Here is a 26037-nt window from a genome sequence, read left to right as displayed (position 1 = left end):
GAGTTGATAAACGCACCCTTTCGTAAAAGGCTTTCCTAAAGGGCTTTAAAAACAGCTTTGCGTTTATCAACTCGTAGAAATTCCTTGAAAGCTGTTTGGATAACCTGTTTCTGCCGAGAAAAGGGGTTGATAAACGCAGCCCAAGAAGAGCAGGAATAAGAAGGAAAGGATAGAGGTGGAAAAGGATGGAGAGGGTTCCATAGAACAGCTGTCTCTATGGGCACACATTGTAATACAGTGTTGTTATGCAAATATGCATGCACACGTATGCGAAAACGTTCCGTGATTATTCCAATAAAATAACAGAGTGCAACAATGAATGCTGCGTAATGTAAATGTAAATCACAGTCCATGTGTGCCCAGGAAGCAAAAGAGAAAAGATAGAGGGAAAGAAGCAGAAGATAGACGGGAGGGGGGAGGGATTTCCAGGAAAAGCTGCCTATGTGGGCACACATACAATGTGATATGCTTTACATAAATACATATATCAAGATTCCATTAGTCAATTCACAAAGGGCTGTAAATAACTTGTATAATGATTCATATCGATAAAAGCACATAGAATTCCACACTTATACATGGTGAGCTGTCTTTTAAAACCTGTCAATACAACAGTGTTATCCTATGATAATAATATTGCATTAATTACACTCAAAGAGTGCCCAGAAAAAGCAGGAATTATGAAGAAGAGAGCACAGGATCCGAGGGAAAGAAGAGAAATGGGGAAAGGGAAGAAAGGAGTAGGCCTCTCAAGAGAGATGTTTATCAAAACTCACAATGAATGCAGTATGCAATGTACATGCAGTTGAAATGCATGAATGAATAATATTCCAATGTCATTCACAAGACAGCCTTATAGTGCAACGGTGAAAAACAATAATAAGGCACATTTTATTACGCATGAATGAATGAAATTGCATTCATATCATTGATAGACTGTCTCATAAAAAAATATACAAATATCACAGTGATTATCTCAATAAATAATCGCCATTATACATGTATCACACTGCATGTGCGCCCACTAGTAGGAACCAAGAGAGGAAAGAAAGAGAGAGAGAGAGAGAGAGAGAGAGAAAGAGAGGAAAACAGAAAATAGAAGAAAAGGGTTGAGAGCTTCCAAAGAACTACACACGTGCGGGCACACATGCAACATAATTATCATAAAAGGCATTTGTGCAATATAAATATCATAACAAACTTTCCGGGTTCAAATTCAAATCTATCAAAACAGGTGGGCTATTGGAATTGACAAAACAGAATATTGAACGAGAACCAGTGCACCTCATCAGTGGTTCCATAAACAATCAACCGAACAGGTTAAAATCATTTGACCACGCAATTAGCAATATCACCAGCATGGAAAAGGAATAACAGAATAACAAGGAAAGCTAAGGAACCAGAGTCACACAAGTACCCGAGAACAACAGAATTTGTAGAATAGAGTAAGAGAAATCTGGAAAAGAAGTACTGATAGAAAGAAGAATTAGCAGGAAGTACCAGGGTACGTGCAAAAGACACATGATATCCTTTACCGTTTAACAGAACCATTGAAGATGTGAATTAGCTTTAACATATGTCAGTAACAAGTCGAAGAAATGTGCACTTTATTCAAAAAGTGAAATTTTGTGAAATTCTCTTTTTATTTTCTATATATCGTTGTACGCATATGACATCATACACTGCAGTAGTCTTCTCATCCAGCAGTGAATGCGCAGATACTTTAAAAGTTCGTAACTTTTGAACGGATTGTCCGATTTTCCCCAACTTTCACTGATGTGTTCTACTAATATTGTTGCATTCACCCAAGCCACATGTAAATGAAGGTGGACGTGTCTTATTGTCCTCAAATACAATTTTTTCTTACGTTTTGATTGAGAACACTCTAAATACTTCCCGCTGTTTGTACAGTTTTCAGTTCTCCCAACGTAAGGTTCTCATATATCTTATATACCATTCATTTTTTCCAACAGTTTTACAAACATACTTTGGCAGGTTACATTACTCAAAATATATAGAACTAACTCCCAAATACACTAATTATCATTGATCACTTTTATAATATTTTGTTCGTCTTTGGTATGCGCTTTTCTTAATTTGTATATCACATTTTACATATTTTACGTGATGTTTGTTGCGCTGGGAGAGATGAACCAGAGGAGTAAAAATTTAATCTGAGAAAATATATAGAAAACGCTGAGATTTGCTTTACATCACCCACTGACGCTGATGAGCAGCAAATACTATTGTACCAGGAGAATAATAATAGTTCTTATCAACATCAGTATAAGTTGGGAAGTTATTTTGAAATTTTCGTGAGATGTATGGTTATAATGAGAGGTAAATACTTGCTGAAACCATGATCAATGAGTGAACAAGCTGAAGAGTGTAATTTGGCTAGAACTTAATTGCCCTAAATTCCATCGATTTCATACACTTTTCCCTGTTTAAATCGACACATATTTTTATAACAGTGACATATTTGGAACTGACAGAGAAAGAGAGAGAGAGAGAGAGAGAGAGGGAGAGAGGGAAAGAGAACAGACAGTCAGAGTCAAGGTTAACCCGCTGTAACATGAGCGACTTTTTTTTAATTTAGCTATAAATACACTTGACTTAGAAAAAACATGCAGATCGAGACAGGTCAAATTAAGTTGAATCAGCATTCATTGGTTGTGTTAACAATGTTGATTTGAACTACGACATAGTCGGATATTGAAACAACAAATTCACAAAATAAATAGTTACATAACTTTGACTTCTTGGATGTCCGAGTTCTTGAGCAAGGTTCCCCTCAGCGCTGGTGTCTTCCAATGCCTTGGCTGTCTAGCTGCTTCCTTGATTACAGTACTCGGCTTGTTCTTTGGTTGACCCCCCGTAGACTTGGCCCTCAGCTAGACGTTCACTCTAGCTCCCTTGGCCTTTTAAACAGTCATGCTCGCCGACGTCGGCTGGAACCCGTTTCGAGCTACGACGTAGATTGATGTATGTGACGTGCTAGCTAAAATATTTCTCAATCTCTTGTTCCCAACAGCCGATACAATTATTTACCCTGCCCTACCAAGGTCAATTATCATAAGACCCAGACAAAAGTATGCCAGAAAAATTCACTTTACAAAACAAACTATTTCTAGACTCGCCTAGCCCATGCTATCATCCCCACTGTTTCTGTATCTCATTAACCTAATAAAACCTAACCTCACAGTCCGATGAGCTTGCCTGAACCTAACACAATGATGTAACACGGCATAACTGAATCCAATTAACTAAGTTGCTTTTATACTTCTTGTCTGGATAATATCCAGCTCGATGGAGGAGGCATTGATCTAATAAAGTTTTCTACAAAGTCAAGACATCATATGTCTTCTTTTACTATGCACAAATGAACAAATATATTCCTTTCCTGACACCCGCCTTCTGAGAAGAGGGACATACATAGGAAGGTATTGACTAAGATCCAAGTCTCCCGTATAGTTCATGAATGTTCAAATTTTTGTCATCGTCGTGTCGTTTGAAGGAAAAATAAGAGTTATAAAACAACATGTTTCCCGTAATCGCGCATTCCTGTTGCTGCCTCGTTGCCCAGAAGCACTATAACATTACTACAACACTTCAGGAGTTCGAGCATGCCATACTCCCTGCAAACTGCCTTGCTTCGGAAAGTAATTCATCTGACTTTTAAACGGTCTTCCAACATTGAAAAGGAACTCATACAAAATAAAATAACACACACAAAAAAACACCAAACTAATACACATTAATCAACGTTTATTTGCTTCAGCGGATCTGCCTATTCCTGGTTCAATATAAAAACATGAAACACACATGCACAAACTGATTACTTCCGACAAAAAATAAGCACAATTGTCAGAGCTCATGTCAATTGAGGGACGGGTGTGGATGTGTGCCTGTGTGTGTGTGTGTGTGTGTGTGTGTGTGCTTGTGCGTGTGTTTGTGTTTAGGCCAGGTTAGCATCAACCGCCACACATGCACACAGATTCCACACATATTATCATACTCCAAACACACACACACACACAGCTAAGCGCACACGAATGCACACGTCACATATACGCACCTACACACCATAGACAACACATACCATGCAGCCTCCTCCCCCCCCCCATACACACATACTTACACATCACATTTACCAGTCATACCCGCCCCAACCAAGCATAACGCAGGAACAACCACCCAAACCACACAATCCGTAGTGCATCTTAGCATTATCTTCTGCAGCTTGAAGACAACGACCGACGACAATTTGTGCAGCTACGTTTCATTTTACCTGCACAAATTGCCGCCATTGAGGTAAAAAATTGGGAACTGCACGAGCAGCGACAAATTGTGAAGGGGCAACAATTTGTGCCGCAACAGCGCCTTTTGGATTGCGACATGCGACCGAAAAATGATTTCGTTTTCCATACTGAGGATGCATAATTAGGTTGTCCGTTTCAAATACTGGAATTACGCCTTTTTCAGGCATGTTGGCATGTACCACACAACCTTACGGTGACCTCATGCAGGTTTTATAAAAAAACGAAAGTAAGAGAGAGAGATACTGGTGAGCTTTTTATCGAAATAAGCAAATCGTTTGGTACACACTTCAGAAATACAATTTTAGGCGATGCACAAATGTATTTGTATAGAACAGAGTTGTGTATATTTGGGGTGACAAAAGCACTACAAACCAACTAGTAGTGCCGAGAAACCACCTCAGCCATGTGTCTGTGAGAGTAACTGAGAGTAACTTAAATTCGTTGAGACGTGATAGGCCTGTACCGGCCGCACAGAAACGCTGTTAGTCAGTTAGACCGCAGCACCCGATAATTCGCTCGTATTTATTCAATTCGTTTGCAAGCCCGCTCTAGGCTTGCATACGTAATGAGCTGCGGAAGGGGATTTTGTCCTTTGGCTTTCGGCAACAAAAATACACCTTATATTCACAAATTTGGTAGCAAATTCAAGGAAAATATGTAAACTATCGTCACATGTTACTCAAATTATTGTAAATGAAAAGTATCATAGCGTAATTTGAGCTTGAAAAGTGATGAAACAAGTAATTCGTGCAGTACACGTTCAAGACGTCAAAAGAATACCGAATTCACTTTGCGTCTCAATGAAAATGCATTATAAAAAAGAAATTGGTAGTCTATCTCTCAATCTTTCTATACATGTAAACATCTTGACAATTTGTTGCTTAAACCGGTCAGGAACCAGTAAAATATACATCGATGTCAGTGCTGATCAGCTTGAAACCGTGCAATCTCAAGAGTAAGCTCTCTTATTGGACAGCGCTTGCATTCAGTGCTTGCATTACGTCATTACGCTGCTACATAACGGTTTGATGCCACTTGCGGTTTCTTGGCACGCGTGTAGTTCAAGCCAAGTTCAAGTGCTGAATGCAAGCACTGTCCAATCAGAGAGCTCTTTCGCGCCACTGTACACTTTGTTTGGAGCATACTTCAGGCTTAGGAGTGAATTTTACGGACATTTCAAAACAGAAAAACTAGTATAAATCATGCTTGCATCTCCCTGACTCCAATATATGATGAGTATCTAAGTTTCCTCTCTACGAAAAGCCAAAATCAGAAACAACAGTTTCTTAAACCGGTCAGGAACCAAAAACGAACTTTAGACGACAAAATCTTCCGTGAAAAGCAGGTAAAATTTACGCAAATTCAACTGATTATATCGTTATGATAAGATCCGATGTTATACGCAATTTAGTATCAAAATAAAGATCAGAGTCTGCAGAACAATTTACCGTGACTTGAAGCCATGATGAATGTATGTACAAGTCGCTCCACTGTGAAAACCATAGCCCTGTCAAACTCTCGCAAAATCTCGCACGACGAGACACCTTTCGAACGCAAAGATCGTCAACGAGAGTGCTGAATAAATCTTGCCGGATCGGCTCATTGGCATACGTGCTGCGGTCTGACTGTAGTGGGAGGTTTGTTAGCGCTATCAAGTCACTAATAAATCCAGCCACTAACAGCACGGGGAAAATGACCGCACAGAAAGCGCTGTTAGAGCGCTGTAAGACACGTGCGCTGTTACGGTGCTGTTAGTGGATTTGAGCCATAGAGTTAGGCAAAATCTATGCGATTTGTGCGTAATGATCTATTTATAGATTGATGCATCTTGTTGATGCAGCGGTAGCACAACGCAGTGCATCGTTGTCTTCGTGAGTGACGTGTATTATGTTATTCGTTCATTGTCGCCTTCTTGAGAGCATGGCCGGTGTCACAGTCGATCCGTTCCGGGTTCCGGGGGAACCGATATACTGGCCGAATCCAGTCGATTAGTTCCGCGGAACGAATATACCGCACAATAGGCAGTACGCATAAACGTTCCGCAACCGCCGATCCTATCCGGGTTGTGCGAGTAGGCCTCATTAAAAACAAAATAATATCTGTGTATTGTGGATGCTGATACCAAACCAAAAAAAATCTAAGAAAGCTATTTCTTCATTTTTTAAATGATATTAAGGACAAACCTATTTTTACGTTCTGATAATTTCCCTTTAAATGAATCATATTATAACCTCGTACAAGTGGCGCGAAGAAATGAATTACTGTAGGGCCTACAATGTATTAGCTAAATAGCATGCACAAATACGTACGAGTCGATCATCTGGAGCCGTTGCGCAGACAGTGTACGATTAGCCTTTATTTATAGACAAAACTTCAAAGAACAGTTCAACGAAAGAGCATGATAATACTACAGTTATAGGTCCTACATTTATAAGAGACTGCTTGAAGTGGGAAGGAAGAGAGAGGGAGGTTTTGCTGGTAGGGTACAGCAAGGATAAACATGTTTTTTTTTTTTTCGGTGAGCTTTGTTCTGATAAGAAAATTATTATTCAGCTGTACTTCAAAACAAAAAAAGAATGTTGGTCTAATAGTCTGCAAACAAATTGTTAATGTGTATGCCGTGTATGCAGGGGACTAAAATGGAGCTATGCATTTGGATTTCATTTCATTTATCTATTTTATTCTCATTTTTCTTTCAACAAAACATAACACAAAGTAAATTAAAAATGCAAACATAAGCAAGTATACATTACAAAGTATGACATTCAATGGTAATTAACAAATAAAGATATGCACACATACTGGAATTACAAAGTTATGTTTGCAGGGTAAAAATGAGAACTAAGAGGTCCACTAAAAAGCGTTGGTTGTAGATTTTAGGCCACTCTAAAATATCTTCAAAAATACTTATTATAATTACAAGTGCGTAATTATGCATAATGCAAAAAATAAGACAAAATGAAAGAAACAACAGAGACACAACAACGTGACATGACTAAACTGAGGGGAATATACGAATGAAAGGATTAGAGCAAAAACAAAATTAAAGGAAGGAGAGAGAGAGAGAGAGAATGCCTACACGCTGAACAGGATAAACGGAAGAGGAGATTTATTGATTGATTACTTAAATTGTCCACTCTGGAAATTCTTTATACATTGGATATCGCAACAAAATTTACATTCAATACATCACAGGTACACCACAATCAGACATGTCATAGAGTACAAAATGAAACTCACTCACATTAACATACATTAACGTATGCACCATAATAAGAATACATTAACCCGACATTTACAACTACATGTATACAAAAACTATTGATATACAGCTGTATACGAATTGAATTGAATTGAACTGAATTGAATTTATTTATTTAACCACGGTAAAAAGCCTTTTTTTTTCTTTTCCCTCGTTTTCTGTGTATACGATTCTAGAGTTATTGGTGTTAACGTGTGTTAGAGATTATAGTCCAAAAAAGGATCAGACGCCTGGTAATTTCACTATCATTCACTGCTATCAAATGTTTTGTTTTGTGATGTCAAAAATGTATGTGTCATATGACTTATGAAAAAGTTTTTTGATCTGATCAATAAAATCCAGAAATACAAAAAAAGGCCTGCTATCAGCTATAAGCTGTTTTTCAGCAAGGCCGTGAAATGATTACAAAACATAGAAATCATACAATGAAGAGAATGCACATAAAAAAAAAACACAAAATAATCATTACAAACGAACGCCACAAAAAAAAATCAAAGAAAAAAGTCACTGAGTATACACTGTGTAAGGACAGACAAAAAAAAAGGAAAATCAAACATGTGACAAGTTATTGGGAGATAGTAATTACATAAACATTGAGTACTTTGATAAATTTAATATAATCAGGTAGAATGATTAGCAAAGGAAATGTGCGAAATTGCTCTTGAAAATGCAGTAATTGAAGTTAAGGATCTTGTTTCTGTTGGTAATGTATTGAATAATCTCGATGCCGAATATAAAGGGCTATTTTTAAGAATAGTTGATTTGGGCTTATATCACTTTCATATAAGTATTCCACTCATAAATTTATTTGATAATATCCTTTCATATACATCATCGTTATACACCAAGCAATTATATCACCTACATATCCCAATATATTTAAAAAAAATGAAAAAATTAAATTACCATAACAATGCTTTCTCTATCAAACACACACGAGAAACATATATCCTACAAATCTACACCTCACTTTCATCATCACCAAATTTGAACTCAATTCAACTTATAAAGATATTCACTCAATATCACCATATACCCAAGATTTCATCAGAATTAATTCAGAGCTGTAGAAAAGTTCGCGACGTAGACTTTGCAACGAACCGCCCGACCGCCCGACCAACCACACACATTTCCTATATACCTTCTTGTACTTTTTTCGGTTCTCCTGAACCACTCCAAGGCCTTCTCCCGTATGCCATCGCGTCATAGTCCAATTTACCCATTGTCTAAAAAGAATGATTACTTAGCCATCCATGACCGTGTATGCATAAATATCATTTTGAAGAGGAGTATCATATGGTTTTAAGATGTTGCTACTCACTTTGGTGTAAAGTTAACACAATTTTCACAAATTTGAAATCAAATCTTGTTGCGTTTTTTTTTTTGATACGCATTGTATAAACAAAGAGACCCTAATTAAAGGATGGACCCACCTTATCTGCCCACTACACATGTCTTTTTTTCAGTCCAAACCGATTTCGTATAATGCACTTTCAATTTCTCTTAGAATCGTACGCTCTCTATTTCAAATGTGCTTTCTAATTATCTTGCAAAACGTTAAATTTTCAATCGCCCATCTCAACCAAAACTATACTGTATCTCTTTAGAATACCTTTCCTGTTTGAAGTAATCTCTGTGTATAGATAGACCGCCTCCCCAATAGAGAGAGAGAAAAACACACACACACACATTCATATGCACATACACACGGACACAACATATAATAAAGACAACTTAACACACAAAAACAAAATTCATCGCGTCATTTTTAGTTGTTACAACTGAAAAAATAATGAACCAAACGAACATGCATGTATGACGTTGGCGATCATATTGGTCGTTATATCTAAAATAACTAAAATGATTAGACTCTGTGCCCTGAAAATAGACATTAAAGGGATCGTACAGTAACTGGTTGAGACCTAATTTCAGGTTTCTAACATTTTTAGGTGAGATAATGAGAAATCTCATATGAAATATGAAAGAGCATGCGATTTTATGAGGAATTCAACGTTTATTTGATAAAAATTGGTTTTGAAATGGCTGAGATATCCAAAAAAGAACGATTCTAATAAAGTGTGGGACCCACACTTTGTAACGATCGCTTTGTTTTACTTTGTTTTTGGATGTTTCAGTTAATATTCCAAACCCGATTTTCATCAAATAAACTTTGAATTCCTCTTAAAATGGTATGCTCTGTGCTATATCATAAGTGTTTTCTTGGTATCTTGCAAAAATTCGAAAGCCTATTTCTCATCTCAACCAAAACTGTACTATCCCTTTAAAATGAAGGTGGACTATTTGAGCTCACAGTATGTTTAATATGAAGCTCCTTGTATTACAATAGTTAACATGAAGCATGCCGAACATCCCAATTACAGTTACTCATTCGGTTATTCTGTTCAAAATGATTCAAATCAGAGAGAGGTTGGCATGTCCAACGTCACATCGTGCAGAACTCTACAGAGCAGAGTTCTGTGACGGTACCATGGCCACCATGACGACGAAAGAGATAAGGGAGGGGGAAAAAAGGAATCGCTTAAGGTGTCCGGGTTTCAAATTGGCAACTTTGTTCGGTTGGCTGGTCAGAGAGATTTGGAGAAGTTCATTGGCTGTAGAGGGAGACTGGAAGAGTACATTTTACTGAAGGGGTGTTTCCCCATTACCACTTTGTAAACATTGTACGGTAGAGACCCGGAACGAATCGGCTGTGGGGGATCTTATCGGCGGTGAGGCAAAAATCCCGCCGATTCGATCTGGGGGATCTTATATACCGGCCACAGTCCGCCGATAAGTTCCGGCGGAACTTATCGACTGGCCGGAACGGATCGCCTGTGACACCGGCGCCACGTTTTCAAAAGTGGGGGGGGGGGGGGGGGGGGTTCATGAGCTAACAAAAATAAAACAAAACAAAACAAAAATGACTTCAGCGCACATCGGCTGCCACTTCCGAGTTTCTTCAGCTGACAAGCAAAAAAAAAAAAAAATAATAAAAATGATTAAAAAAATATATAGGTCTTCAGCGCATCTTTCTCATTCCACTTCCGGGTTTCTTCTGCTGAAAGGCAAAAAAAAAAAAAAAAAAAACCAAAAACAAAAACAAACTAAAACAAAAGAAAAAAAAAAAGGTCTTCAGGGCAAAAACAAAGGCCTTACCGCACTCAAAGGTTTCATTCCCTTTTCCTTTTTTTTCTAGCGTCACTCCCGGGGTGACCGGGGCCGAAAATGGTGACACCCTATGTCGGCCCTGGGTGCTGTTCGTTATTCCGAAGGTTCGCTATTCCGAAGGGTCGTTAATCCGAAACACGCAAATTCCCTATACCTACAGGTTCGTTAATCCGGAAATTTGTGGCGTTATTCCGAAAGTTCGTTATTTCGAAGATTGGCCAATCCGAAAATGAAATTCGGAACAACGAACCTTCGGAATAACGAATCTTAGGAATAAAGAGCCTTCGGAATATCGAACCTTCGGAATAACGAGCTGTAACCGTCGGCCCCACTCCTATGTAGTCCTTGTGGTGCAAAAAAAAGCCCCCCCCCCCGCTTCCACCAGCCCTGCAGAGCTGTACTTGCATTGTTCATAATTGTGCAGAATAAAGCGAAGAGAGTTGATTTGGTTTGGTGTGGTTTGGTTTTATCTACGCATTTCCTTTCTCCAGATACAATAACAAATGGAAACAAAGTGATGAACAGTATGTAAAAAAAAGGAGAGTAGAACATACAAATCGATACAAGAATTTCTCAATATTATAACAACATCAATTTCTAATAACGTATAAAACAAAGTAACAAATTATGTTTAGGCATACTGTGTTCATGTGTGAACAAAGGAGAAATCAATACCCCAGGGGACAGTCATAACCGGAGCTTGAAGTGGATGAGGCCCTACCTTGTATACGAATATAATACAACACCAATAAACCTATATCACACGAAAAAGAACCCCCAAAAACTCGTACCTGTAATCTTAACGTCGTATACCAACGCCCCCCAAAAAGCTCCAGATTACACTGACGAAGGATTAATGTTACGTGGAGTGGGCCTACTACAGTTTTATAAGGCACAACGCTTGTAAGGAAGCATTGTGCAATGATGTTACACAGATGGTTAGACATTTGTTCAAATGAAACTCATTTCAAAGAAAAGAAAGACACTCAACATATACGTGACAAACATGTCATTTTATTTCTTTACCACTTATGTGAAACTGCCATCTTACTTTGTCAAGACGTACTTTAGACAGACCTATAATTGGGAGAATCATGCATAATGGCAGAGGCAACCAGTCGCCATAGCGGCATTTCTAGTTACATATTTATGTATACAATAGTTGTAATAATAAAGTTCATCATCATTGGCTTTAATGGGTATGTAGCCTATTTCACTATTGGAGGACAAGTCCACCTACAAATGTGGGTTGAGTGAATGCAGCAATATTAGTAGAACACATTGATATGATCTGTGAAAGTTTGGGGAAAATCAGAAAAACGGTTTAAAAGTTATGATTTTTTTTTTCAAGTTTTTGAAGTCACTGCTGGATGAGAAGACTGCTGCAGTGTATGATATGCGTAGAACGATATAAGGAAAATATAAAGAGAATTTCACGAAAAATTTTCACAGCAAAATCTAAGTCGCCCACTACCCGCCATATTCTTAATTAGGTCTAGGTCGATCTATTTTGAAGTATGTCCAAATGGTATAAAAAAGGAGACAACTGAAGTTACGGCCCACGCAAGAAATTTAATATTCACTAAAGCCCCTTTTACACTTTCACGGATTGCTTCATGGATGACCACGGATCGTCATCCGTGATGTTCCGGCATGCAAAATATTGATTTTCCTCTCCATACCGGTGTGAATACGATCCCAACTGGATGTCTACACGGACAGGTACGGAGGCTACACGGACAAGTACGGTGCCGAAGCGGACAGACAAGGAACGAACGCGGACCACAGCGGAAACGATACGGAGCCAACACGGATATCAAGGAAGAGCACGAATGCAACTGGGTCCCTTCGCGATCTTTACACGGATGTCCCTAAAATGTTGACATATGACATTTACTTTTGCTTTTGATACTTTATCATTCTCGGGCAACATGCCTCCAGAGCTAATAACAAGCACACCAGAAAATCTACAGCAGCCTACTTAAGCCTGGGCTTGTCGACATCAGGCAAATCTCTTCTTGCAAACTCTCATTTTGCGGGAACATCATGACATAAACAAAGCAAAAAAAAAAAAAAAAAAACACACACACACACACACACACACAACAACAACAACAACAACAACAACAAACTATCAAGGAAATGTGTGTGGGTCACTGAAGCTTCTCAGGCTACAATTGTTCGAACAGTATGAGGTGTTGCTGGCTGTACTGATGGGGGAAGATGTGAGCAAATTTCATGGACTTTATGAGCTTGTATTTGGCAAAATACACGAATTTCTCATCCCGGATGGAGCCGATGCTAATACCGACGTCCCGATGTCTTCACGGATGTACCGGAATGAGTACGGAGGCAACACGGAATAGCCGGTGCATACAAGGAAGGAATACGGCGGCAACACGGAGTAGACGGTGCCAACAAGGAAGAGCTCGTATTGATTTTCATCCGTGATGTCCGGGATGAAAAATTAAGCAAGCTTAATTTTTCCCGCGGACGTGCCGGTAGGTCAAGGATAATGCCGGATGACTTCACGGAGTCAACACGGTCATGCCGGAAACAGTACGGATGATCCAGGATCGACGATCCGTGGTCATCCGTGATGGTATCCGTGAAAGTGTAAAAGGGGCTTAACATTGTCACTATCGGTGCCCCTGGCACTGTTCGTGAGTTGATAAAACAGCACCACTGTTGTTAGCTTCTGTGCGGCCTCGCGCTGTTAGGCTAACAGCGCTGTTAGTGAATTTGACTAAAGGCCGTGTCACACCATAACGCGGGCTTGTGGCGAGGAGGTAGTTTCCAGCACGTAGAAGATTTTCAGCGGGCGAACAAGAATGTTTGCAATTTTCATTCATGCCTTGTCATACCGTACGGGGGAACTTCTGCGGCTTGACTTGCGGGGAAACAAATTTACTCCAAGGAGCTCTCCGCAGTTGGTCCGCACCTGACAGTATCTATGTAGCGCGTAGTTGCCCGGAGGTGCTCAGGCAAGTCCGATTTAACCGCAGCCAAGTTTTGAGCATGACCAAGACTTTTTCCGGGTGAGTCGCGGGAATGCCCGTAGAGGTCCACGCAGAACGCCAGTAGGAGACCCTTAGCGGCAGTACTTCCCAGGCAATTCCCACGCAGGTACTTCGCAGTCCCGTATGCAGCCAAGATAATGAAATTCTGTGAGATTTCAGCCATTCCATTAGAGGAATTCCTTCACTAAGTTGTCAGCCCCCACGTGACTGGTACAAAGGTCACACAGTATACTCGCAAGTATAACGCGTCCAGCAAGTAAGACACATGCGCTGACTCGCACAAATCCTTTTCCGCCCTCAGGAATTCATGTCCGGTATGCTAGAAAATCTCTACACGTAACAAGCCCGAGTAGCTTGCCCGGAAAGGTGTGACAGGGCCTAAACACGGTTGCGCGGGTAAAAAAATATGCGTGCGCACCTCCGGGCGACTACTTTTGAGATACATGCTAGGTACTGTCATGTGCGGATATCTACGGGGACCTCCGGGTAGTCAAAATTGTTCTTTGCAAGTCGCACGCAAGGCTGGTGTGACACGGCCTGCATGCTTCTGTGCGGCCAAATCGTCGCTATCAGTGCTGTTAGTGCGCTGTTAGCGCTAACAACGTTTCTGTGCGGCCGCCCCTGGAAAAATCGTCAACACGAATTGAATGGTAGTGAAAGATAATTGCCAATGGTTAAGGGTATTTAAATGGTAGGCTTCCATGGTCAGTGGTCACTGTCAATGGCGAAGGGTATTTGAACTGTAACAGTGGCGTATACCGTGGGTCAAGACATGGGGGGGGGCACCTCGTGGAAAAGTAATTTTGAGGGTGTGTATGCTTGTGCGTGCGTGCGTGCGTGTGTATGTGTGTGTGCGCGTGTGTGCGTGCGCTGTCAGCCTACAATACATAACGGAATGCGATTCATTCCACAGCGAAGTTATTGAGCAACATTGTAAGTTTCCCTTACATGGATTATGGAATGACGGTGTGAAACGACAAATTACTGGCAGCAACATCCGGAGAATTGCATAACAATTAAATGCGAGCGAGCTTGAAAATTTTGACATTTTACAGTCCCAAAACTGCCGTTTGTAGCTATATCTTTTCGCTTTGGAAATTAAGGGGGGAGGTGCGCACCGGGCGCAACTGGTGGCCATTACTGGCAGCAACATCAGGAGAATGGCATAATGATTAAATGCGAGCGAGCGTGAAAATTTTGACATTTTACAGTCCCCAAACTGCCGTTTGTAGCTATATTTTTTCGCTTTGGAAATTAAGGGGCGCGCACCGGGCGCAACTGCTGGCAATTACTGGCAGCAACATCAGGAGAATGGCATAGCGATTTTGAGCTTGAAAATTGTGACATATTACAGTCCCAAAACTGCCGTTTGTAGCTATATCTTTTCGCTTTGGAAATTAAGGGGGGGGGGGCGCACCGGGCGCAACTGCTGGCAATTACTGGCAGCAACATCAGGAGAATGGCATAACGATTAAATGCGAGCGAGCGTGAAAATTTTGACATTTTACAGTCCCCAAACTGCCGTTTGTAGCTATATTTTTTCGCTTTGGAAATTAAGGGGCGCGCACCGGGCGCAACTGTTGGCAATTACTGGCAGTAACATCAGGAGAATGGCATAGCGATTTTGAGCTTGAAAATTGTGACATTTTACAGTCCCAAAACTGCCGTTTGTAGCTATATCTTTTCGCTTTGGAAATTAAGGGGGGGGGGGGGGCGCACCGGGCACAACTGCTGGCAATTACTGGCAGCAACATCAGGAGAATGGCATAACGATTAAATGCGAGCGAGCGTGAAAATTTTGACATTTTACAGTCCCCAAACTGCCGTTTGTAGCTATATTTTTTCGCTTTGGAAATTAAGGAGAATAGCATTACAATTAAATGCGATCGAGCATGAAACTTTTGACATTTTACAGTCCCAAAACTGCCGTTTGTAGCTATACTTTTTCGCTTTGGAAATTAAGAGGGGGCGCACCGGGCGCAACTTCTGGCCATTGCTGGCAGCAACATTAGGAGAATGGTATAGCGATTAAATGCGAGCGAGCGGAGCGAGCATGCTTACTAATTTTGACATTTTACAGTCCAAAAACTGCAGTTTGTAGCTATATTTTTTTAATTTGGAAATTAAGGGGGGGGGGGGGGCCGGTGCGCCCCCTATTGTGTCTGCACAAGAAATGTTATGTACATATGGTGTAGCAGTGAACAGCATGTCTCATTCATTCCATAGTCATCAGTGGCGCACCGTGGGTCAAGACATTGGGGGGGGGGGGGCACTTCGTGGAAAAGTAATTTTGAGGGTGTGTATGCTTGTGCGTGCCTGTGTATGTGTGTGTGCGCACGCTGTCAGTCTGCAAACTTAATGGGGACTACATTACATAACGGAATGTGATACATTCCACCGCACAGTCATTGAGCAACATTGTAAGTTTTCCTTACATGGATTATGAAATGACGGTGTATAACGACAAATTACTGGCAGCAACATCAGGAGAATTGCATAACAATTAGATGCGAACGAGCGAAACGAGCGAGCTTTAAATTTTTGACATTTTACAGTCCAAAAACTGCCGTTTGTAGCTATATCTTTTCGCTTTGGAAATTAAGGGGCGCGCACCGGGCGCAACTGCTGGCAATTACTGGCAGCAACATCAGGAGAATGGCATAGCGATTTTGAGCTTGAAAATTGTGACATTTTACAGTCCCAAAACTGCCGTTTGTAGCTATATCTTTTCGCTTTGGAAATTAAGGGGGGGGGGGGGGGCGGCGCACCGGGCGCAACTGCTGGCAATTACTGGCAGCAACATCAGAAGAATGGCATAACGATTAAATGCGAGCGAGCGTGAAAATTTTGACATTTTACAGTCCCCAAACTGCCGTTTGTAGCTATATTTTTTCGCTTTGGAAATTAAGGAGCGCGCACCGGGCGCAACTGCTGGCAATAACCCGGCAGCAACATCAGGAGAATGGCATGACGATTCAATGCGAGCGAGCTAAGCGAGCGAGCTTGAAAATTTTGACATTTTACAGTCCCAAAACTGCAGTTTGTAGCTATATCTTTTCGCTTTGGAAATTAAGGGGGGCGCACCGGGCGCAACTGCTGGCAATTACTGGCAGCAACATCAAGAGAGTGGCATAACGATTAAATGCGAGCGAGCGGAGCAAGCGAGCTTGAAATGTTTTGACATTTTACAGTCCCCAAACTGCAATTTGTAGCTATATTTTTTCAATTGAAAATAAATGGGGGGTGCATGGCGCACGGGGCGCAACTGCTGGCAATTACTGGCAGCAACATCAGGAGAATGGCATAATGATTAAATGCGAGCGAGGGAAGCGAGCGAGCTTAAAAATTTTGACAGTTTACAGTCCCAAACTGCCGTTTGCAGCTATATCTTTTCGCTTTGGAAATTAAGGGGGGGGGGCGCACCGGGCGCAACTGCTTGCAATTACTGGCAGCAACATCAGGAGAATGGCAATACAATTAAATGCGATCGAGCATGAAACTTTTGACATTTTACAGTCCAAAAACTGCCGTTTGTAGCTATATTTTTTCGCTTTGGAAATTAAGAGGGGGCGCACCGGGCGCAACTGCTGGCAATTACTGGCAGTAACATCAGGAGAATGGCATAACGATTAAATGCGAACGAGCGAAGCGAGTGAGCTTCAAAATTTTGACATTTTACAGTCCCAAAACTGCCGTTTGTAGCTATACTTTTTCGCTTTGGAAATTAAGAGGGGGCGCACCGGGCGCAACTTCTGGCCATTGCTGGCAGCAACATTAGGAGAATAGTATAGTGATTAAATGCGAGCGAGCGGAGCGAGCATGCTTACAAATTTTGACATTTTACAGTCCCAAAACTGCAGTTTGTAGCTATATTTTTTTAATTTGGAAATTAAGGGGGGGGGGCCGGTGCACCCCCCTATTGTGTCTGCACAAGAAATATTATGTACATATGGTGTAGTCATTCCATAGTCATCAGTGGCGCACCGTGGGTCAAGACATTGGGGGGGGGGGGGGGGCACCTCGTGGAAAAGTAATTTTGAGGGTGTGTATGCTTGTGCGTGCCTGTGTATGTGTGTGGCGCACGCTGTCAGTCTGCAAACTTAATGGGCACTACACTACATAACGGAATGTGATACACTCCACCGCACAGTCATTGAGCAACATTGTAAGTTTTCCTTACATGGATTATGAAATGACGGTGTATAACGACAAATTACTGGCAGCAACATCAGGAGAATTGCATAACAATTAGATGCGAACGAGCGAAACGAGCGAGCTTTAAATTTTTGACATTTTACAGTCCAAAAACTGCCGTTTGTAGCTATATCTTTTAAAACTGTCGTTCGTAGCTATATTTTTTTTCGCTGTGGAAATTAAGGGGGGGGGGGGGGCGCACCGGGCGCAACTGCTGACAATTACTGGCAGTAACATCAGGAGAATGGCATAACGATTTAATGCGAGAGAGCCTAAAAATTTTGACATTTTAAAGTCCCGAAACTGCCGTTTGTATAGCTACACTTTTTCGCTTTGGAAATTAAGGGGGGCGCATCGGGCTCAACTGCTGGCAATTGCTGGCGGTAACATCAGGAGAATGGCATAACGATTTAATGCGAGCGAGGGAACGAGCGAGCCTAAAAATTTTGACATTTTAAAGTAAAAAAACTGCCGTTTGTATAGCTATACTTTTTCGCTTTGGAAATTAAGGGGGGGGGGGGGGCCCGGTGCGCCCCCCTATTGTGTCTGCACAAGAAATATTATGTATATATGGTGTAGCAGTGAACAGCATATCTCATTCATTCCATAGTCATCAGTGGCGTACCGTGGGTCAAAACATTGGGGGGGGGGGCACCTCGTGGAAAAGTAATTTTGAGGGTGTGTATGCTTGTGCGTGCGTGCGTGTGTATGTGTGTGTGCGCACGCTGTCAGTCTGCAAACTTAATGGGGACTACATTACATAACGGAATGTGATACATTCCACCGCACAGTCATTGAGCAACATTGTAAGTTTTCCTTACATGGATTACGAAATGACGGTGTATAACGACAAATTACTGGCAGCAACATCAGGAGAATTGCATAGCAATTAGATGCGAACGAGCGAAGCGAGCGAGCTTTAAATTTTTGACATTTTACAGTCCGAAAACTGCCGTTTGTAACTATATCTTTTACGGGGGCAACTGCTGTCAATTACTGGCAGCAACATTAGGAGAATATGGCACAACAATAAAATGCGAGAGAGCGAGCTTGAAAATTTTTGCATTTTACAGTCCAAAAACTGTCGTTCGTAGCTATATTTTTTCACTATGGAAATTAAGGGGGGGGGGGCGCACCGGGCGCAACTGCTGGCAATTACTGGCAGTAACATCAGGAGAATGGCATAACGATTTAACGCGAGCGAGCGGAGCGAGCGAGCCTAAAAATTTTGACATCTTAAAGTCCCCAAACTGCCGTTTGTATAGTTATACTTTTTCGCTTTGGAAATTAAGGGGGGCGCATCGGGCTCAACTGCTGGCAATTGATGGCAGCAACATTAGGGGAATGGCATAGTGATTTAATGCGAGCGAGCGGAGCGAGCTTGCTTGAAAATTTCGACATTTTACAGTCCAAAAACTGCCGTTTGTAGCTATAATTTTTCGCTTTGGAAATTAAGGGGAGGGGGGCGCCCGGTGCGCCCCCGGATCCGCCACTGGTAGTCAAGGGTGTCGGTTTATTTCATTTCATTTCATTTATTTCCACAACTTGCACAACTGGTTAAAAAAAAAAAGAGAATGAACAATACAGGACAACATGTCAATCATAATATGCAATACAGGGTGTGGAGGAAGAAGCAAAGGCCATTGACCTGTCAAGGCTTCTCCCTAGTAAACAGCAACAATTATGACACAATACCAAAAAAAGAAGAACAAAACAAATCAAAACAAATCAAAACAAGACAAAACGAAAACTACTGATATGTACATATATTAGCATAAAGGAAATTATTACAGGAAGGCATTATTGCACGTATATGAATTTACGACATATTCTTTATATTTTCTCTTGAATGCAGATATAGAGACACACTGCATGCTTAATATCATTTGGGAGACTGTTCCACATCTTAGGGCCAATATATATTATTGTGGATCGTGAGAACTCATACTTGAAATTGGGCAATCTATAATCTTCCCCCCGTCTTGTACGATATCTACTTACTTCATTATTCTTTACAAAATCAAAATCATAAAAACATGGCAACATATTATTTCTAAACAGATACATAAAACAGACAGTTTGGGACTTATTAATATCAAATATTTTCAGAAAATTTAATTTTTCAAACAGATGACTGGAATGCGAATATGGTTTCGAGTTCGTTATGATTCTTATTGCACGCTTCTGAAGAACTAAAATTCGATTCAAATGGCATATTGCACTGTTCCCCCAAATGATATTGCAGTAGGTAAGGTGCGGCAAGATCAAGGTTTGATAAAGTCTAATAAGTATGTTGAACGGTAAAATATGTTTTAGCCTATTCATAACACCGATTGTTTTCCTTATCTTCACACAAACCATATCAATATGTTCCTTCCACATTAATTTTTCATCAATTACTACACCCAAGAATTTCACTGACTTAACAAAAGAAATCTTACAATTATCAATACATATATCAACTTCATTTACAATATATTTGTTTCTAGGCTTAAAAAGCATACAACATGTTTTATCCACGTTTAATTTAAGTCTATTTGCTTGAAACCAATCATTAACTAAACAAAGTTCATGATTAAAAGTTGAACAAAGAACATTCATATCATTACCAGACAAGAATAAACTAGTGTCATCTGCAAAAGCAATAGTGTGAAGTAACTTACTTGAAAAATGCAAATCATTAACATATATAAGGAATAATAAAGGCCCTAAAACAGATCCCTGAGGAACACCAATATTTACACAACGATATGTAGACGATATACCATTTATGGACACATATTGCACTCTATCACATAAATAACTCCGAAACAAATTCAATGCAGTACCTCTGATACCATATATTTCCATCTTTTTGATAAGAATACTATGGTCCATACAATCAAAAGCTTTAGACAAATCTAAAAATAATCCAATCAAAAACTTCTTATTTTCAAAAGACTGTGCTATTATATTATTTAATTCCATTAAAGCCATGTATGAAGAATATCCTTTTCTGAAACCAAATTGTTTCGAATATAAAATATCTCTTTCAAGTAAAAATTTCATCAGCTGATTATATATCAACCTTTCAAATATCTTCGAGAAAACAGATAAAAGAGAAATAGGTCTATAATTTGTTAAAAGATCTTTATCACCTCCTTTGTGGACAGGAATAAGGTTTGCTATCTTTAAACACTTTGGAAACACACCATCCTTTAAAGATGTATTAAACATATTGCACAGGGGATTTACAAATAAAATAATACTCTTCTTTATAACATAACTATCAATATCATCATATCCAGGACTTTTACCTGTTTTTAAATTTTGTACAATTTCGACAATATCACATACTTGTATAGGCCTTAAAAACATAGAGTGAGGATTATTACTTGTTGATAAAAATTTCGTAAAATGTGAAGAGGTAGATGGAACTGGATCTACAATTTTTGAACCTATATTACTAAAAAATACATTAAATGTATCAGCAATGGCATATTGATCATACAGAAATTGCCTGTTCGGTTGCAAAATGCGATATTGCACTTTTTCCCTCACCTTACAAAGAAGCCTGTTTATAATTTTCCACGTACCTTTAATATCATTATGAACATTCTTAAATTTATTATAATAATAATTTCGCTTCTTTTGACGTAACTCAGCATTAACTTTATTTCTACATGCAATATAAACAGCCTTTCGATACTCTGTTGGGTTCTTTAAATACTTCGAATACAATACATTTTTCTTATTACACATTTTCCTAAGAGTATTATCAAACCATGGTTTTTTATATTGATTACACTTCCGTTTACTTTCGATAAATGGAAAACACTGATTATAAAATTGAGTTACCACTTTCATAAATTTATCAAATTGATCATCAACATTCCCCTGTATTACATCATTATTCCAATCAATCTCATTTAACTTTTCACAAAATTGCATCATATTATTATCACAAATATTGCGTTTATAAATCTTTTCAGAACTTTCAATATTACCGAAATCATAATGACAAAATACAGGCAAATGGTCGCTTACATCTGTAACTATAATCCCTGCCCTTTTGACTATTTCAGGTCTATTTACAAAAATATTATCAATCAGTGAACTTGAATATTCAGTTACTCTAGTTGGTTTAAGTATCAATGGACTAAATGAGTACGTCTTCAAAACATCAACATATTTATCAACATCTGAGCATAACGTAACATTCAGTAAATCAATATTAAAATCACCGGATAAAATACAGTCTCTCTGCTCATCACACACTTTGCTTAATGAGTTCTCCAGATATCGTAAAAATTCAGCAATAGATTGAGAAGGTGGTCTATAAATAGCGGCAAGTATAACATTTTTATATTTTGTACGGATTTCTATAAAACTTGATTCAATACTGTCATTAAATACATCAAGATCTTTACGTATTACAAACTTTACTTCATTACTTACATAAAAACCAACGCCACCACTTCGTTTCTCCCTTCTCTCGCTACCCACGTATGAGTACCCATCCAAAGGCATCACTTCATCTTCTGTTAACCACGTTTCGGAAAGAGCAATAACAGAGAATTTATTTTTCGCGGATAAAATTATTGTTTCAAACTTATGAAAATTCTTTTTAAGACTTCTGCAATTAAAATGAACCAATGTAAGTGATTTACCAGTGGTGAAAGATATGTTATTATATTCATCTGGCAAGAGATATGTAGCTTCATTGACAGATTCATCCTGAAGACTCCTCACATTATCGATATTATCATATCTGCAATCATTGCACTCAGAATTATTGACATTTAATGTAACACTATTTTGCCTTCCACATAGAATACATCTGTCGTATGATGACATAAATCAGTACCACGAACAATTAGACACAAAATGGGTTGACACGAATATAAAAAGAAATACAAGCAGTAAGAAATCACGAGGGGAAAAAATCATTGATACACAAAAGAAGTGCAATATCAATAAGGGTATATATGAGCATTGAGTTGAGTACGGTAAGTATGAAGAAAGAAAAAAAAAAGGAACGCAATATGTCTCTTATATTCCAGAAAAAAGTATACAGTAAATTGGAATGCAACATCAGTAAGTGTTCACAGTTTATTCAGTTCATCTCGACCTCTGATTATACGTTTGATCGTTTTTCCGCCAGACGCTGGCAGCAATACACAGATTCTGCCGTCGATCGACCACGCTTCTTTGACTTTATCGTGGTGTTTCGCCGCCCAGAGAAGATCCTCATTGGTGGAAGTTAGTGCCTCATCAATTGCCATGCCGGAGCCTTAAAATCAATTTCCTACGAGCGTGTAGCACTGCACTCCGCTTACGGTAGGAACAGAATCTGACAATGATCGCTCTCGGTCGCTTTCCTAGTTCGCTGTTCTGAGTCTGCGCAGTGGCAACAGTAGCAGTGGTAGCGGAGGAACCATTCGTCATGCCTGGTTTCCTTGAAGCAACGCGGTGTGACCGTTCGATGTCATCCAGTGTGAGGGGTACTTGAAGTTGCTGGGAGACAATCTGGCAGATGACTTCATCAGTCCTTTCACCGGCAGATTCTTTTACTCCATAGAATTTCAGACAATTCCGACGCGAGTACTGGTCTGCTTCATTCATAGCTCTCTTCAGGTTGTCAATGGAGGTGGCCTGAGTCGCTAGGGAGTGCTTTAATTCATGAAGCTCCTTTTCTCTTTGACGCAAATCCGTTTCCAGCTGCAGTGATACGGCGTCATTGTGGTCTAATCTTTCCTTTATTTCAGAGTTACTTTTTTCCAGGCTGGTCAGTCGCTCGATGAGTTGATTGACATGCTTGTCGACAGCTTTTTCTACGGCCATTCCAATGGCATTGAAAAAGGCATCGCTTTTCAGATAGTCTTGAATAGCTTGAACGACGGTGGCTTCGGTGTTCATCTTGGTTTTGGACGCCATTTTGGATTATGGTGAAACAAGTAGAAATCTTCAATCAGAATGGTGGCAGTATGTTAGCACGGGTAGAGATGAGGGTAGTCGGAGGGTAAACATCCACCCTGATGAGATTTTCCGTGATGAAGACGATACTATATCATACAGCATAATGTCCGCCATCTAGGCATAGAGAGCGTCGAATCCACAATTAATAGATATACTGATACCGATGCATTCCAAAAACTGTTCCATTAGATGAGAATCATAGTTACTTGCTCATTATATGATAATGAATGCAGGAAACATTTCAGAACAAGACAGGTAATGTTCACTTACGGAAAAATTCGGAGCATATACTGTTGTATGTTGAAGGGCAGCGTTTGAAATCACAGCACGTATATGTGGGACTAACCAGTGACTTGGTCAGTAGTGTGGTCATCAGGCGACACTTCATTGGCTCAGAATTACAATCAAAATGTTCTGTATATCCCATCCAAGTACCATGTAGCTCTCCTCAAAGGTGTATTTACATAGTAAACTGGCTAAAGATGACCAGAAGTGTGCTGCAAATTTTCACAAAAACGAGAATTTATCTCGTCACCGATCGTCACTCGGACGAGCGTCACATGTTTCACTCCATAAAAATGCTGATGTTTATGTTCATGATTGGGGGAGGTATGACCAGTGAGGGGGCGTCGAAGTGATCAAGAGGGGGAAGGATGTCCAAAATCTGCACTTTAGAGCATCCCCTACATTGTTTGTGTTTGTGTGTGGGTTTTTATGTATACATGGAAGAGCTAGGAAATAGCCCAGGTCAAGTCTTAAAGGACAAGTTCACCTTCATATACATGTGGATTGAGTGAAGGCAACAATATTAGTAGAACACATCAGTGAAAGTTTGGGGAAAATCTGACAATCCGTTCAAAAGTTATGAATTTTAAAAATATCTGTGCAATCACTGCTGGAAGAGAGGACTACTACAGTGTATGATGTCACATGCGTACAACGATATACGGAAAATAAAAAGAGAATTTAACAAAACTTGACTTTTTAAATAAAGTGCACATTTCTTCGACTTGTTACTGACTTATGTTAGGGGTAATATTACTCCCCCTGACTTCTGAAAGAGAGAAGTCGAGTGTTCATTTATTATGTGAGAAAAGTGAAAATATCTTGAATTTTCTTTATACTTTCTTTATATAGTTGTACTCATATGACATCACAAGCTATAGTAGTCTTCTCATCCAGCCGTGACTGAGCAGAAACTTCAACAATTCATAACTTTTGAACGGATTGTCCGATTTTCCTCAAACTCTCATTGATGTGTTCTACTAATATTGCTGCATTCACTCAACCCACATGTCTATGAGGGTGAAGTTGTCCTTTAAATATTATTGGCAATGCAAGGCATCTTAATATAGACTAGTATGTAAAGCAACACTGCAAAGTCAATGATCTAGCTTTGATATATTTGTATAACGAAGTGTAAGGTACAAAGGTGTACATTCTACATCACATTGCGCAACATTGCAGCGATTCTTTGCCGTTCGGATGTTCTGAGTACACTGCTTAAATCCTGCTTATATTCAGAATGCCAACCAGGAATCACGCTGAATCACAATCTTTTGTCGGCTCCGGGCTTTTTGAACAATGTTTGACACTATACCTCCTTTGATTATGGTTAAAAGAAATCTTAGAAAAATATCTTATTTCTTGATCACACTTTCATGTCGATTTCACAAGCAGTTAACTAACCTTTAAATTACCATTTTGGTAATTTTTTTTTTTCAACCAGCGGATGGGGGGGGGGGGGGGCACGTGCCCCCCCCCCCCCCCCCGTAGTTACGCCACTGAAGTCATACATCTCACCGCCACCCTTCCACAGCCAAGTTCTTATCGTTCTCTGGTTTCTTTCTCTCATCAAGATTTTCTGATACGCTGACAGCCACTTTCTGTTCCCACTTCCTTTCCGCTCCCCCTGTCATTTATCTTCACCTTATCACACGATATCAGCGATGCAAATGTAAACGACACCGGAAAGTCACCGGGACATGTTTTGTAAACGTGATGTACAGTGATGTATCAAATGTAAATGCGTTGGAACAATATACTGGAGAGCAATGAATAAAGAACACTTGCGTTTTGACTCCAGAGCCAAGCAGTCATGCCTCCATCATTC

At 39.9% G+C, this 26037-nt stretch overlaps 1 protein-coding gene across 1 annotated transcript in view; it reads left to right on the top strand.

The window, feature by feature from the left end:
• LOC139708055 (peptidyl-prolyl cis-trans isomerase B-like) overlaps positions 1-23212 on the top strand; it is a 109782-nt gene extending 86570 nt beyond the window's left edge. The window contains exons 5-6 of the mRNA XM_071620038.1: positions 364-447; positions 23110-23212. Coding sequence (XP_071476139.1) covers positions 364-447; positions 23110-23212 — 187 coding nt within the window. The remainder of the gene's footprint in view (positions 1-363; positions 448-23109) is intronic.
• Positions 23213-26037: the final 2825 nt, after the last annotated feature.

Source organism: Diadema antillarum, unplaced genomic scaffold (genome assembly GCF_040938485.1).
Source record: "Diadema antillarum isolate AM-2024a unplaced genomic scaffold, OU_Dant_1.0 seq00001296_RagTag, whole genome shotgun sequence".
Taxonomy (NCBI): Eukaryota; Metazoa; Echinodermata; class Echinoidea; order Diadematoida; family Diadematidae; genus Diadema; species Diadema antillarum.
The sequence above is the reverse complement of the archived record's forward strand: the minus strand, read 5'-3'. Positions and strand labels throughout refer to the sequence as shown.